The sequence below is a fragment of the Hemitrygon akajei genome, chromosome 15 (genome assembly GCF_048418815.1).
Source record: "Hemitrygon akajei chromosome 15, sHemAka1.3, whole genome shotgun sequence".
NCBI lineage: Eukaryota > Metazoa > Chordata > Chondrichthyes > Myliobatiformes > Dasyatidae > Hemitrygon > Hemitrygon akajei.
In genome coordinates, this window is record NC_133138.1 from 56058923 (window position 1) to 56076836 (window position 17914).

The 17914-nt window shown below is 39.5% G+C and overlaps 1 protein-coding gene across 2 annotated transcripts in view; it reads left to right on the forward strand.

The window, feature by feature from the left end:
- Nucleotides 1-17914, forward strand: part of sncb (synuclein, beta) — a 72374-nt gene that overhangs the window by 11985 nt on the left and 42475 nt on the right. For both annotated transcript variants that reach the window (XM_073068001.1, XM_073068002.1), the window contains exon 5: nt 14972-15073. In XM_073068001.1, coding sequence (XP_072924102.1) covers nt 14972-15073 — 102 coding nt within the window. The remainder of the gene's footprint in view (nt 1-14971; nt 15074-17914) is intronic.

Sequence of the window (17914 nt, forward strand, 5' to 3'; positions counted from 1 at the left end):
GAGAGCACCTGAAACCATATTGGATTGGGCATGGGAAATGCACTTACTTTCGCATTCTATTTAATGATGAAATAGAGTTTAATTCTCTTTTGCAGTTACAGAATTATTCATATATCCTGAATAAATAAAGTATATTGTATAAACCTACTTTTAAAACAGAAAAGGCATATCCAATGCCATTAACAATAGTTCTGACAGAAAAATAGCTAAATAAAAAAAACTTTAAAATAGGATTCAGATTTTAATGAAACTGCTGATCAGGTTATTACATTTTCAGCATTATCCTATGACCACCCCTATCTGAACACTAAATGAAAGTTGGGTAACTAACAACCCTGTTCTTTAAAAATATATATAGTTATTTGTCTACGTGTACATGTAAAACTACGGTATATTTTCTATATACTATACAACAGTTGGTATCAAAAGTGGATCTTTGTTGTTTACAAGTAGAAGAGTGCTTCTAATTATCCTGTTCCTTTGAACTGAAGTCTTGGCATCTTCAATCTGGTCTGGATTCCAGACCAAAATAATCCTTACATGTTGGGTTAGATTCAGACCAGCACATGAAGGAAAGTTGAGGCAGAACAAATGATTCTTGATAGCAGTTAAAATGTGTCAGTATTAGATGACAATATTATTTTCACAATCTTATGCATGGAGGCCTTTAAAAGTTCTTGAATATTGTAAAAAGAACTCATGAAGTTGCTTTCTTTGCTTACAGTTCTTAAAACATACATGTATATAAAAAATAACATGTTGCATGAACTGTATCATGATTGTCATATATTTGAGATCCTGCCCAAAAATATGCTTGGAAATTCAATGTCCCTGCCTCAGGAAAGAAGGACTAGACAGAGAATTACACCTGCAAAAATGCATAGCTCCTGTTTGTTGTCATCAAAGCCTTGGCTAGAGTATGATGCAGTAGGATGATAACCAAACTGTGGGTGCCATTTTAACAAGTGCAGAAGATTATCTAGGCATTAATATTTAAGAAAATAGCTGCATATTGTAACTTCACTACTAAGTTAGCTGCTCTGAACAATTCCAAGTAATAAAAGTTATATATGTCAGCCTTTGATGCTCTTAAGTTGAAATTTGAATTAGAATTGGTTTATTAAGTTCACATGGACCAAGATAAATGCTGTTCAGACAGATCAGATCATTACAGAGTTCATGATTTGAGGTAGAACAAGGTAAAACAATAAATTTGTAGAATAAGGTGTAACAGCATCAGAGAAAGTGCAGTGCAGGTAAATAAAAAGGGGCAAGATCATAACAAGGTAGATTGCGAGATCAAGAATTCAACTTATTGTATTAGAGAACCATTTCATAGTATTATAATAGTAGGATAGAAGCTATCTTTGAGCTTGGTGTATGTACTTCTAGGCTTTGATATCTTCTGTCCAGTGGCAGAGAGGAGAAGAGAGAATGTCCTGGGTGGGTGATGTCTTTGATTATGTTGGCTACTTCACTGAGGCAGTGAGAAGTGTAGACAGAATTCATGCAGGGGAGTCATGGAGGCTGGTTTCTGTGATTTGCTGAGCTGTGTCCACAACCTTTTGTAATTTCTTGCAGTCATATGCAGAGTAATTGCCATACCAAGCCACTATGCATTCAGATAGGATGCTCTCTGTGGTAAAAAATGCAAAGGTAAATGGGGAAATGGATACCCACATTTCTTTAGTCTCCTGAGGAAGTAAAGGCATTGGTGATTTTTTTTTTGGCCATGATGCCTATGTGATTGGACTAGGATAGGGTATTGGTGATGTTCACTCGTAGCAGCTTAAAGCTCTCAGCTCTCTCAACCCACTCAATCTCAACAGCATTGATGTTGACAGAAGTATGTGTACCATCCCCGTTCCTGAAATCAATGACAGACTTTATTGTTTTGCTGACACTGAGGGAAAGGTTGCTTATCCTGACTCCATATTACTAAATTCTCCAATGCCTTTCCATCCTTTGACGCATCATTATTTCAGATACAGCCCAATACGGCAGTATCATCCACAAACTTGTAGGTGGAGTTAGAGCTGAAACTGGCCATGTGGTCATGAAGGACAGGTAGTAGATCAGCGAACTTAGGATGCACCCTTGTAGGCATCACTGTTTAGACTAATTGTGCTGTTGCCTATCTTTACTGATTGTGATCTGTTGGTCAGCTGCAGAGGAAGGCATTGACTCCCAGGGTCTGGAGTTTAGTGTTGAGTTTGTATGGAATTGTAGTATTGAATGCTGAGGTCTGACTTCAGTGTCTTTTTTGTTCAGATGCTCCAGAGATGAGTGTAGAGCAAGGGAGATGGCATTTGCCATAGACCTGTTCTGGGGGGTTGTGAAATTGCAGTGTGTGGAAGTTATCTGGAAAGCTGGAGTTAATATGTGCTATCACCAGCATGAGCATCCTCATGAATCACTTCTCAAAGGCACTTGCCGGATCCCCTGGGCTGCATTTGTTTAGGCATGCTATCTTGTTTTGGTCACCCTGTTATAGGAAAGATGTGGTCAAACCAGGAAGAGTTATCTTGTCTAGGTTGGGTACCAGGATGATAGTGGCCTTCTTAAAGCAGGTGGGAACCAAAGAATGAAACAGAGAGAGGTTAAAAATGTCTGCAACTGCTCCCACTGGCCGACCTGTACAACATCTAAGGCGTGGCCAGGTACACCATCTCCAATGGCGACTGGGTTCAGATGCACTGGAGGCTTCTGTTCAAACAAAGGGTGCATAGAATGTGTTATATTTTTGGTTTTCTTTGCAAGAATGATTCTATTTACAAGAATGTTGGGAAGTATTCTACAATATTATGAATCAAGAAACAAACAGTTGTTTACAAGTTGCAATTGCTATTAATCTCCTCAGTGGCTAGAGCAATAATAACAACACCACAGTTTTCAGAATGGTTCAGGATAACTGTGACCCCAACATTTGTATAACATCATAGCAGTGCAATACAAATAGCGGCATGATGATAGGGAGAATCATTTGATATTTGCTTTCAATTTCACAGTCTCAAGCAAAATCTTGTTTGAATCCGAAAAGAAAAAGCTGGCGCAAATACAAGACAGTAAAGAAAAAACTAAGGAGATCAAGGGGAGAATTTCCAAAAGAACATCATGTGAAGTATATCAAATCTAACAGCAAACTTTAACATGAATTAAAGAGAAATCCTATAATATCTAACAGCAAAATTTCTGTCAACAGCTGTCAAAAATAGTTATATATTAATATTCAAACACGAGGACATCTGCAGATGCTGGAAATTCAAGCAACACACACAAAATGCTGGTGGAATGCAGCAGGCCAGGCAGCATCTATAAGGAGAAGCACTGTCGACGTTTTGGGTCGAGACCCTTTGTCAGAACTAACTGAAAGGAAAGATATTAAGCGATTTGAAAGTAGGATGGGGAGGGGGAAATGCGAAATGATAGGAGAAGACCAGAGGGGGTGGGGTGAAGCTATGAACTGGAAAGGTGATTGGCAAATGGGATACAGAGTTGGAGAGGGGAAAGGATCATGGGATGGGAGGCCTAGGGAGAAAGAAAGGGTGAGGGGAGCACCAGAGGGAGATGGAGAACAGGCAGGGTGATGGGCAGAGAGAGGACTACTGTCAAGATGAAGCCACACTCAGGTTGGAGGAACAACATCTTGTATACCGTCTGGGTAGCCTCCAACCTGATGGCATGAACATTGACTTCTCTAACTTCCATTAATACCCCTCCTCCCCTTCTTACCCCATCACTGATTTATTTATTTTTCCTCTCTCCCCTTTTTGTTCTCTCTCTGCCCATCACTCTGCTTGTTACTATAGATGCTGCCTGGCCTGCTGTGTTCCACCAGCATTTTATGTGTGTTACATATATTAATATTGATCAGTCCAACATACGCCAGTGATATTTATTACTGTGTTTTATAACTAGACAATCGTTTTGTAGGTGACTCTCATAAAAGCTCTTCATGAGATTGTGGTCTTCCAGCTTCCAAATAGTGAATGACACACACAAAAAGCTGGAGGAACACAGCAAGTCAGGCAGCACCTATGGAGGGGAGTAAATGGACTACATTTCAGGCTGAGACCCCTCAACTGGAGTGAAAATGAAGGGGGTAGAAGTAAGAATATGAACGTGGGGGGGAGGGGAAGGAGTAAAAGTTGACAAATGATAATACTTTCAGATACTACTTTTTTTTTGTTTAGAAAGGTCCAATTTACCTGTCAGGAGGAGGTTATTTAGGTAATATAATAAACAGGCTGGATATTTAACATGATATGTTAGCCATATAAAAGTCACCTACTGTATGTAATGTAAAATAGTGCTCAAAATGGCCAAGGTATTTGAAATATATACAGAACAAAACCCAATTAATGAAATATGCTGACTTCCAAATTATCGGGAAATACATACTTACAAACTCTTATGCTTAATTCCTGGATAATGAAGTACCCAACTTGAATACAAATAGTATTTGCATCGCTTTCTAACTCTTTTTAGCCTTCCAAAACTAGCACAACCTAATTTATGAAATATTTGCTATAGTTGGCAACCATGTGCTACAAAGTATACCTAAAATAACAATTTGCAGCACACGCAACAGATAGCAAATTAGACTGCTAGATATAATTCAAGACAATGTGACAAATAATTTTGGGATGATAATATTCTGTGAATTAACAGAGGCCAACTATAAAGAGGGATACTTATATCCATGTTTCTTGCACCTTAGAAATATGTTAATACCGGAAATGACAACTGGATTGTCACTGATAATAGCAGCATTTAAGTGAACGCCTGTGACCAATCCAAGAAAATAGCACGTTCCAGTATTTATAACTTCTGACCATTATCTTTATCATTTTATTCCCATAAATAACTGATATGTTATGGAGTCATCAAATCATACAGCATGGAAACAAACCAATCGGGCCAAGTTGTTCGCTCCAATAGTAATCACGTCTCCCAGCACTTTCTCCACAGTCTTCAGTGCCCAAGCAATGCGAATGCTTGTCTAGACTTTCCTTAAATGCTGTCAGCAGTCCTGCTTCATCTACTCTCCTGGACAGTGCATTCCAAGTACTTAGCACTCCCAAATCCTATCCTGTTTGCTGCTAATCTTATCTTCCCCAGCTATGAGTGTACTCAATCCATACTCCTCATAATTTTATAAACCTCTCTTAACCTCCTCTGCTCCTTGGGGAACTGAGCTAGCTTCTCTGATACAAAATTACTTGCAATACAATGAAAACATTAATCCATTTAAGGACAAAATATCCTGTCTAAAATACATCAATAATAAGCCCTGGCAATTAAAACAGTACACATTATCAGGTGAGTAATTTCAATTCAGATGCTTTATTTAAAATATGCTTAATTGGCATAATGCAGAACAAAATTCATACTCAGGAAGAAAAGCAGCTCTCCAAAGAAACACTGAGAAATTGAAACATTACTCTGAAATCCAGGAAGAAGCACCTTTGCAGCAAAAGGACTTAAGATAGTTAAAGTGGGAACTCAAAAATTGCATACAAATTAAAAGAAAATGTCTTGAAACAAACGAGAGACAATCTGCAGATGCATCTGCTCTCAGGATGAGGCTTTAATTCCAGAACAAAGGAGATGTCGTCCTTCTTCAAAGAAAGGGGCTTTCCTTCCTCCTCCACCATCAACACTGCCCTCACCTGCATCTCTGCATCACACATGACTGCTCTCACCCCATTCTCCAGCAACCCTACCAGGGATAGGGTTCCTCTTGTCCTCACCAGCCTCTGTATCCTGCACATAGTTCTCCGCAACTTCCACCATCTCCAGCAGAATCCCACCACCAAGCACATCTTCCCCCACCCCCTTTCTGTGTTCCACAGGGCTCACTCCCTATGTGATTCCCTTGTCCATTCAACCCTCCTGGCACTTACCTTTGTAAGCGGAACAAGTGCTACACCTGCCCCTACACCTCCTCCCTCACTACCATTCAGGGCCCCAAACAGTCCTTCCAGGTGAGGCGACACTTCACCTGTGAGGCTGCTGGGGTCATATACAGTGTCCGGTGCTCCTAGTGTGGCCTCCTCTGTATTAGTGAGACTGAACGTAGATTGGGAGACTGCTTCACTGAGCACCTACATTCTGTTCACCAGAAAAATCAGGACCTCCCAGTGACCACCCATTTTATTTCTATTCCCTATTCCCATTCTGATATGTCTATCCATGACCTCCTCTGCTGTCGCGATGAGGCCACACTCAGGGTGTATGAACAACACTTTATAACCTGTTTGGGTAGACTCCAACCTGATGGCATGAACATCGATTTCTTAAACTTCCATAATGCTCCCCCCTCACCAACTCCTTCACCATTCCTCATCCCCTTTTCCCTCTCTCGCATTATCTTCTTGCCTGCCCATGGCCTCCCTCTGGTGCTCCTCCCCCCTTTTCTTTCTTCCATAGACTTCTGTTCTCTCCTATCGGACTCCCCCCCTCTCCAGCCCTGTATCTCTTTGACCAATCAACTTTCCAGCTCTTTACTTCACCCCTCCCCCTCCCGGTTTCAACTATCACCCTGTGTTTCTCCCTCCCTTCCCCTACCTTTTAGCTCTACTCCTCCTCTTTTTTATCCAGCCCTGCTGAAACATTGACTGTACTCTTCCATAGATGCTGCCTTGGCCTGTTGAGTTCCTCCAGCATTTTGTACATCTTGAAACATAATATGTCTTGTTAGAATTTGTTCAAGTTTAATTGTCATTCAACCATATATGAATACTCATGAATACAGCCGGACAAATCAGCGTTCCTCTGGGGCCAAGGTGTAAAAGCTAGTACCAACACCACAAGGCACATGTAGCACATAAAGATAGCAGTGAACATACAGTCAGAAAATCAAGCACACAGCAGTCTGCAGATAAACACAATCCAGCTTGTCTAGCACCAAGCTAACACAGAAGGGCAGCACTGACAGGAGGGGCTGGCCCCCAATCCAGTGTCACCTCAGCTTGGGCAGCTGCCACAGGCGACAGTGTGGCATGAGGCCTAGTTCCCACTACAACTGAGGCCACGCAACTGCCCTGCCATCAGATCTCACCAATAAGCCAGTGGAGTGGACTTGCAGTATTCTACATTATCTATGGCCAACAGGATCTTATGATCACAAGAAAAATATCCAAGACAATCATTGCACCGCACTTTCACACACTGAATCCAATGCCTTTCTATAGCAGGCAACAATGAGGTCCACAACAGGTCCAGCTCCACCAACTCCTACGCTAACCATAATACCATAAGACAAAGGAGCACAAATAGTCCCTTCTTCTCATTGAGTCTGCTCCACCTTTCCATCATGGCTGATTTATTATCTCTCTAAACCCCATTTTCCTGCCTTCTCCCCATAACTTTTGACACCCTTATCTTTGTTTTAAATATAACCAATGACTTGACCTCCACAGCCATCTGTGGCAATGAATTAGACAGATGCACCACCCTCTGGCAAAAGAAGTCCCTCCTCACCCCTGTTCTAAATGGACATCCTTCTAAATCAGAGGGTCCTAGACTCCCCCACAAATGGAAACATTCTCTCCACATCCATTCTATCGAGACCTTTCAATATTCAGTAGTTTTCAGTGAGATCCCCCCCGCCATTCTCCTAAACATCCGCTGAATACCCACCCAGAGCCATGAAATGCACCTCATATGTTAACCCTTTCATTCTGAGGATTATTCTTGTAAACCTCCTCTGTATCCTCTCCAATGCCAGCACATCTTTTCTTATATAGGGAGCCCAAACTGCTCACAATACTCCAAATGTGGTCTGACCTATACCTTATAAAGCCCCAGCATTACATCCTTGCTTTTATATTCTAGTCCTCTTGAAATGAGTGATAACATTGCATTTGGCTTCCTTACTATCGACTCAACCGGCAAGTTAACCTTTCAAACAACTCACTGATAGGGCAGACTTGCAGTATATGAAGTTTTTAATGTCCGGCAGAGATGTTTAAAAAAGACAATAACATCTTTGGTTGGTCCCATAGTATGTCTTTTTAGGTAATGTGAGTAGATTTCCAGAATGGTATCTGCAATAGAGGCATTTATTTGTGATCCCAATTGGACCAGTGTCATATCGATAGAAAGGTAAAGGTGTCTCCTCTAGTCATTGCCTTCCACAACTACACAGAGCTCTGATATGATATTGTTTTGCCATTTTGGAGCTGAACAGAGACAAAGGAGACACTGCAGATGCTGGAAATCGTGATCAACATACACAGAAAATCCTGAAGAAACTCACCACATCAGGCAGCAGCAATGGGAGGAAATGAACAATCGATGTTTGAGGACTTGATGAAGTGTCTTGGCCCATTATGTCAACTGTTCATTTCCCTCCAGGAATACTGCCTTACCTATTGAGTGCCTCCAGTATTTAGTGTGTATTGCTTGGAGTTCAACACTCTGGCTAACCTCCTCACACAACTGACATTTCAACAATCAATAGCTGATTTAATGTACTTGTATGTTAGTTGCAGGTTAATTCCTAGTTATTTCAGGGACTGTAATACTGGACTGAAGGCTATTTAGCCAACATCAAATAGTTTTCACATTCTAAGTATTATCATTCATGGCACATTTGTAAAAAATCAAGTTCTAGTTCAAGATTTTGTCATTCAACTGTATACGTAAACAGCTAAATGAAACAGCATTCCTCAGGGACCAAGGAGCAAGCACAGTACATATATCACATATACCACATAAAATAGGACAAGAGTATTAACAGATAAAGGTATTTTGGAGATGCACAAGTTGACATAAAATGCATATATGACATACAGTATTATTTCTTTTGGCCCTGTCATAAATAATGTGTACCAAACAATAGCAGAGTGTTCAGAAGTCTTACAGCCTGGGGAAGTAGCTGTTACCTGGCTTAACAATTCCTTCTCTTATACCGTGGTACCTTCTGCCTGATGGTGGGAGGTCAAACAGATTGTGAGATGGATGTGAGAGGTCCTGGACAATGCTGAGGGCTCTGCGAACACAGCACTTCTACTTATATGGGGGGCTGGGAAGAGAGACCCTGATGATTCTCTCAACAGTCCCCATAGTCCGTTGCATGATATTGCAGTCAGATGCCTTGCATTTTCCCTGTCAGACAGTGATACAGCCGGTCAGCACTTTTGATAGTGCTCTGGTAGATCGTGGTTAGAATTGGGAGGGGGAGCACCACTTGCCTCAAACTCATCATGGAAGTGGAAGCTCTGCTGTGCTTTCTTGACTAAAGAGGTGGTGTTGAAGGACCAGGTGAGAGCGTCCATGATGTGCACTCCAAGAAACTTGGTGCTCCTGACTCTTTCCACAGAGTCATTGAAATGCAGTAGGGAGTAGTCAGCCTGCAGCTTTCTGAAGTCCAAAATCATCTCTTCAATCTTGACATTGAGACTCAAGTTTTTGTGTTCACACCTGTCCTCAAGCCATGCTGTCTCCCCTCTGTATGCTGACTCATTATTGGTGCCGATGAGGCCAACTACTGTTGTGTCATCAGTGAACTACTACATCATCATGATGTAGTTAGCGCTGGATCTAGTAACATAATACTTGTATTAAAAACAGAAAATATCAAAAACACTCAGCAGATCAGGCAACATCTTTTCCCAATTCTTTTGCATTTCTAAGTTGTGACTTGTAAATGGTGAACGTTTTCTTTTGGGAAGTTGAGAGGCAAGTCATTATCCCAGCTTCTGATGTGGTCTTGTGTTCCTGAGCTTGGACTCATTATATTTCTGTTTAATGCCATTCTGGATATCAGCACTGATAAATGCTGGAATATCAAGGAGAAGTTTTCAGCCACTGTTGATTGATTGCCTGGTACTTGTGGGCAATATCACTTGCCATTCGTCAGCTATTGCCTGAATATTGTCCAGCTCTTGTTGTTTGCAAAATATGGTCTATTTCATCATCTGAAGAGTTGTGATTGAAACTGAACACTGTGCACTCATTGGTGAGTATTCCCCCTAATGACAAAGTAAAAGATCAGGAGCACCTTGCCCACCATATTGCAAATTTACTTCTGTTCCCAATCAATGCAATCACCTAATAACATCTGTACCATTTCAACTACAGCCATAATTAGGTTTCTTGACAATAAGTTTGCATATCTCATTCATCACACTGCTGATCACACATGTAAGAAGCAGATGTATTATGACAACCATCTCCCTCCACAAAATCTGATGGAGTACAGCATTAGAATGTTGAAACAGTGTTTCTGCTGTTGAGTTTACCAAAGGGGTACTACTTACCAGAGCCAAAATGAACATTCCTGGTGCCTGCAGCATTCTGCCCAAAACTTTGATCATTTATTCCCCTCTATAGATGCTGCCTGACCTGCTGAGTTTTGTGTCTGTTGCCAAGGATGAGTGGTATCAGCTCATGAATTTAGGCTTAGCAGGGTAGTAGATAAGGATCTTGGGAGGTCTGGAGATTCTTAGATCCATCCAACAGGGGTCAAGGATTGGAATTTGTCCGTCCCTCAAGTCCCCTAAAGAGCAGTGGTTGGAGAGGTGGATGGTACAGATTAACCTATGCTCATTATCATTATGTGTTGGTAGTGGGAAGCCTGAATGTGCAGGCAAGTATCTCACCAAAAGGAAACGGGCCAGACTTGGTTTTCTGGAGCTGAGCTGGGACCTATTGAAAACCACTTTGCTTTAGTTTATATACACCTTGTTGTTCTAATGTGCTCAAGACAGACTCCCCTCAGAACAGTGTGATCTAATTTCCACGGCAGTCCCTCATAGGAGAGCTTTGCCATCACGTGCTGCTATGATGTGGAAAACATAGTGACAACACAAGTACAATTTGCCATTGGAGTTGAATTTGCAGACTGCCATTCTCAAGCTGAAAATTATTCTAATCACATTCCACCTCATGAAAAAAATATTTTTATATGCATAGTGCTGAAAAAAGTGTTATATATTCCAATTTCTTGGCAATAATTTCTAGTTACACTGCTGCATTGTGAGGCAAGGTATGATTCCTTTGACAACTAGCTGTAAAGAAAACAGATTTGCATTTAATATTTTTAATGCAATTACTCTGGCCTTGGTGCTCTTCGTGCCCAAGAGAATAATTTCCTCAAGTTCGTAGAGAATGCGCCTCAGAGAATATCACCACTAAGCACTCAAGCAGCTCAATTAAATAGACTTCATGCTGGAGACCAGTTCTTGTTTTTAAATAGATAAAGACTGCTAAAAGATTTTTCTTTACATACTTAAGTACTGTTCTCATAGTGTGGTTAGGCTTCTAGGACTGGATTGAAATCCACCATTCCAAAGAAAACAAGAATGACTTAAATGTGATACAAATGATTAGCACCATCTGCTCCTGCTAATCACTTCAAATTGTTTCTCATCAACCTCAGTTCCACAGGAACAAACCTGCACTGACCCTTTGAGTATTGAGCTTCCTTTTAAATTTTCCAACACAAGCTTTTTTTTTCCAGTCAAGTAGTTACAATCTTAAGAAACTGAAATAAGAATAATGCGAGGTTTATAAAATATGTTGAATTTTATGAACATTTTATTAATGTGCAGAATATATCAGAATCATCAATATAATTCTTAAACACTTATGTCAAACAGCATCTCTTGGAAAGAAATAAAGTAATGCAAAGACATCTTGAATGAAGGGTCTTTGATCTGAAACATTAATTCAGTTCTTTCTCTTTCCACAGATCCTTCCTAACGTGATGACTTTTTCTAGCATTTTCATTCTTTTTAATTTTCAGTATAATTGTTAAGTCTTTATAGTGGGGTTATACTCGGGTTTTAAATTAGAGATATTATAAAGCTCTATAACATCTAATCAATGCAGCACCTTTATAATGCACCAGTGGAACACTATCTAGGATTGAAGTGGTAGCTCCAATGGACAACTTGAATGTACACAGAACACATCAGATCTTCAGTTTCTATTGGAAAAGGGTTGATATTTCTGATAGTGTAAAACCAGTGTGAGTTTTACAGATAAGCTGTAAACGAGTGAATGGGACACTCAAATAATAAGAACATAGGCATAAGAACTTTAATTTTTTTAATTTAAAATTTCTGTTTTTATTTTAACAGTAGCTGCATTTTATATTTTTATAGTTTTGTTTGCCTTAATTCTTTTGTTCCTTTTCAAATGCATTGAATATTTTAAACTGATTACATATTTTTGAGATTTTAAGTATTTTTCATTTATTTAATTAATTATTTCTTCTTTTTTTTAACATATTCTTTAATTTCTCCTGAATGTCAAGAACATTTTTGACAAGTTTGATAGATAGCAAAGCTGGAAGCAGAGGTTTAACACAGTAAAACCCATCCAAGAGGCACACAAAGGTCAGACAATACTGTGAAAGTGATCAGGTCAAGTTCCTCTCAGTCAGTGTGAGTTCTTCATGAAGTCAGAATTAGAATCAAGTTTATTATTACTGACATATGACATGAAATTTACTATCTTAGCAGCAGCAGTACAATGCAATACGTAATATAGTCAAGTCAATCCAATCAAGTCAATTCACTTTTATTGTCATTTCGACCATAACTGCTGGTACAGTACATAGTAAAAATGAGACGTTTTTCAGGACCATGGTGTTACATGACACAGTACAAAAACTAGACTGAACTGCGTAAAAAAGAAACAACACAGAGAAAGCTACACTAGGCTGCAGACCTACACAGGACTGCATAAAGTGCACAAAAACAGTGCAGGCATTACAATAAATAATAAACAGGACAATAGGGCAAGGTGTCAGTCCAGGCTTCGGGTATTGAGGAGTCTGATAGCCTGGGGGAAGAAACTGTTACATAGTCTGGCTGTGAGAGCCCGAATGCTTCTGAGCCTTTTCCCAGACAGCAGGAGGGAGAAGAGATTGTATGAGGGATGCATGGGGTCCTTCATAATGCTGTTTCCTTTGTGGATGCGGCGTGTAGTGTAAATGTATAGAAGAAAAAATACAATATATAATAATAATAATAATAAATAAATTATGGTATATGTACACTGTATTGAATAAATTAGAATTGTGCAAAAAAACAGAAATAGTATATGTATATTAAAAAAGTGAGGTAGTGTCCACGGGTTCAATATCCAGTTAGGAATGTCAAAGGGGGAGAAGCTATTCTTGAATTGCTGAGTGTGTACCTTCAGGCTTCTGTACCTCCTACTTAATGGGAATAGCGAGAAAAAGGTATGCCTTGGGTGCTGGAGGTCCTTAATAATGGACGCTGCCTTTCTGAGACACCACTCCTTGAAGACGTCTTGGGTACTTTGTAAGCTAGTAGCCAAGATGGAGCCAACTAAATTTATAATCTTCTGCTGTTTCTTTTGGTCTTGAGCAGTAGCCACCCACCCCCACCCCCATACCAGACAGTGATGCAGTCTGTCAGAATGCTCTCCATGGTACAACTATAGAAGTTTTTGTTGACATACCAAATCTCTTCAAGCTCCTAATGAAGTATAGGAGTTTATAACTGTCGTGACTACTTTATAACTGCATCGATATGTTGGGACCAGGTTAAATCCTCAGAGATCTTGACACCCAGGAACTTGAAACTGCTCACTCTCTGCACTTCTGATCCCACTATGAGGATTGGTACGTGTTCCTTCGTCTTACCCTTCCTGAAGTCCACAATCAGCTCTTTTGTCTTACTGACGTTGAGTGCCAGGTTGTTGCTGTGACACCACTCCACTAGTTGCCATATCTCACTCCTGTACACCCTCTTGTCACCACCTGAGATTCCACTAAAAATGGTTGTATCGTCAGCAAATTTATAGATGGTATTTGAGCTATGCCTAGCTACACAGTCATGTGTTTATATAGAGTAGAGCAGTGGGCTAAGCACACATTCCTACATGGATAGGTACATAGGATGGTAGGGGTATGGACGGCTGTGGTCCAGGTACAGGTCAATAGGTGTGGGCAGTTTAAATGGTTCAGCATGGACTAGATAGGCCAAAGGGCCTGTTTCTGTGCTGAACTTTTCTATGGTTCCATAATTCTAAATTGGATGCTTTGTTTCCTACATCACAACAGTGTCTTTTTTTTTATTAGCTTAGAGTTGAAAGTGAACCAGGGCAGGGTGGTATAGATTTATAGGTAAAAAAGTGGCTGAGACAATCAGAACAAATGGATTAAATTAACAGTGTTAGTGATATGTTACATTAAATCGTCCATTAATTGTAAAATAATTCAAGACACCTTGTGGTGATATGCTAAATATATCTTTTAACTTTCAATCTGCCAAAGAGTCACAGATTTTCTCCATTTTGTAAAGTCTCTTTCTGCTCCCAAATATCTCAGGTACTACTCCATGCCACCAATCACTGATATATTGTGGTCTTAAATCTAATTACCTACATGAAAATTACCTGATTTATATTCAAATGAATCAATAGCATATTGTCTCCCTAGATTTAGATTCAACTAAAGATTGTCACCTTATATACTTAATAAATCACTAAAAATCTTTTGTGTCTAACACTATCACATTTGCACTTGTAAAGACTATTTGGTTTTAGAATTTAACTGTTAATGCAGTCATTCTATTGCATCAGGAAATAAAGGGGCCAACATTACAAAATCAATACAAAGTTATTAAAAGTCCAAAACTAATAATATTGAAATATTTGACAGCAAATGTGTAATCAATTTGTTATTTTTAAAAGTAATCATAATAGATTCAAATCAATTCATGCAGAAATCCATTTGTTCATGGTTGGTTGAGATTTTAAACAGCTACCAATACCTCTTGCTTTAAATTGTTAAATCAATTCTTAATTTTATTTTCACTACAATGACTCCCATTAATAATTCTATGTGAATTTTTATATCTTCTTTCTAAAAATGCAAGTAGATGGTATACACCTTGTGTGTTGAGTTAAAATGATAGTTTTAATTGTATCATCCTACTAATGTATAAACTCGTGAATGAATATTTACATTTTTCTGTTACAACAGCCTGAAGAGTTTGGGCAAGAAGCTGTTGAAGAAACTGTAGGGGAAGTTGCAATGGAATCAGAAGGCGGAATTGAAGCTGAAGCATATGAAGAGGCTCCACAGGTAAAATAATTGCATATTTAGCTACAAATGACACGTGAACATGCTGGTGAAATTACTGTATTGGGATGAGCAGAACTGAAATCTTTCAATAGGTTTTTCGCTATTTCTAGTTAAATAAACAGGGTAAAAACTGAACAGAATACATTAGACAATGGTTTTTAAATGAATAATTTTAGTTAACAGTTCATTGAAAGTGATAGAAGACATGTAATCAAATAGAATGACCTGCAAAAATGATTTATTAAATCTGCATCATGAGGTAAATGATGGAAAACTCCTTATGAAGTAATTTTATGCTCAACAAAACTATTTTTAATCCAAGTATTAAATCCATTGGAAAAAACTTGTTCATATACTATAGATTTATGATTATTTAATTACACATGCATAAACCAGTTATGTTCTTATAAAGCAAAAGGTATTTCATGAACAGTGTATCCCATTGATAATCTGTGTTAGAATTCTGCTAATACTGAAAACAGTACATTCAATTTATCAGTGCAATGCACATGCGTTCTGAGGCCCTCTGCAATGCTGGCCCTAACTCATTTGCCACATCAAAACAACTGAGGGCACAGAGGCAAAAGCTATCCCCTCCTGCTTTGCCTTTTCACTCCAGAGTATCTTACTAGACATTCTGAAAAGGGAAATTGTGGTCACAGCCAGGTGCCACCAGGACCTCAGTGGGAAATAAAGTTAAGTTGTCCGTGAAGCATTTTTTCTGCCTGTACTGCTTAAGAGGCACCATATGAAAGAGGGCCTCTTCTGGGATCTTGTGCTTTGTCATCTTTCCTTTGGAAATTCATCACTGTAACCTGTCAGTCGTAAGTTTTCATATTGCATTGCACCGTAGATAAAATACTTCTCACACAATATGCAAGACTTTGTGGCTAAGCTCAGATCCAATGGCATCCTCAAATTTGCCGCTAACAGTAACGTTGTTGCATGAAACACAGAAGGCAAGATAAGTCACCTGGTTGAGTGGAGCCGCAAAATCTCTTGCTTAGCATCAACAAAGCTGAAGAGCTGGTTGCTTACTTCAAGGGGACAGGGGGCGAACACACACCAGTCTGCATTGGGGTTTCAACGGTGGAGTGAGTGGTAGCTTTAAATTCCTGCATGTTAACGTATTTGATGATGTGTCCTGGACCCAGCACGCAGATGCAGTCATAAGGAAGGCATACCCAGGTCTTTATTTTCTTAGGAAGTCAAGGAGTTTCGGCTTATCATAGAACGCTAACAAACTTTTATAGATGTATCGTGACTGGTTGTGTCATGGTTGGTACAACGAGTAGAATGCACAAGAATGTAAAAAGCTGCAGAGAGAAATAGGTTCTGCCCCAGGTATCAGGGCACAACACTCCCCACCACTGATAATATCTATAGGTGATTCTGCTTCTTCAAGAAGGCAACATCTATCATCAAAGATCCCCACTGTTCAGGCCATACTATCTTTTCGTAACTACAGGAGGTACAGAGGCCCACGATTACCACCAGGTTCAAGAGCATTTTTTTCCCTTCAAAAATTCAGTACTTGAACTAACCAGCAAAACCCTAATCACCTAATCACGACAGTTTAGCTACACTATAATCACTTAAATAACTCTGCATTAAAATTGACTTTTTTTGTTTAGTTCTAATTGTGTTTTCTTGAAACTGATGTGTGTAGAAACAGCTTTTTACAGAGGTGGTGAATCTCTGAAATTATTAAAGGTGGAGGCTTGTTTATTGGGGGTACTTAAAGAAGAAAAAGATAGATTTCTGGAAGATTGGGGAACCAAGAGTTTTGGGGAAGTGGCACTAAAGAGGCACTGAGGCTTCGGGCAGATTATGCTTGTGCTGAGTGTCTTACTCCTGCTTCTATTTACTTATTGTTATGGTTCCAACTTCAAAACATTAAACTCATTCAAATGAAAAGAAGAGAGCTGAGAGATGCAAGTCTCAGTTTCTCCTTTACTCAAGGTGCACACATATCAGGTGGTAATGTTATGACATAAGCCATTCACGTATTTTTACATATAACCCATGGTGAATTGTTTAAACATACAAGAATGCATAATCAAACAATATATTTACAATAATACTCAAATACTACCAAATATTAAATACACAATACTCCTCCCTGCTTGGCTATAAACTCCAACTCAGTATAGCATGCATCTCAATTATATACACACTATACTACATAATACAACTACTATACAGACATCCACAGCATAGTAAATTATAAATTGTCCCATTCAGGCCTAAAGATTTAATCACTGTGAAGGATTTCTTGCTCTTGAGGGATAACATCTTTCCAGACAAGGGAGGTCATTAAACTTGGCAGGTAAGATGAAAGAGCTGATTGTGGGACTTTGGAAAGCCTAGAACAATGGAACACAAACCACTCCTCACAGAGGGATCGGAAGTGGAAAAAGTGAGCAGTTTCATGTTCCTGGGTGTCAGTACCTCTGAGGACCTAACCAGGCCATAACGTGTTGATACAGCTATAAAGAAGGCAAGATGGTGGCTATATTTCATTTGGAGTTCGAGGAGATTTGTTTTGTCACCTAAAACACTCGAAAATTTCTACAGATGAACCATGGAGAGAATTCAGACTGGCTGCATCATCGTCTGGGGGGGCGGGGGGTAGGTGCTACTGCACACGATTGAAGAAAGTTGCAGAAAGTTGTAAAAGTAGTCAGCTCCATCATGGGTACCAGCCTCCAATGTATACAAGACATCTTTGAGGAGCGGTGTCTCAGGAAGACTACACCACCGCCCAGGACTTGCCCTCTTCTGATTGGTTACAATCAGGAAGGAGATACAGAAGCCTGAAGGTACACACTCAGTGATTCA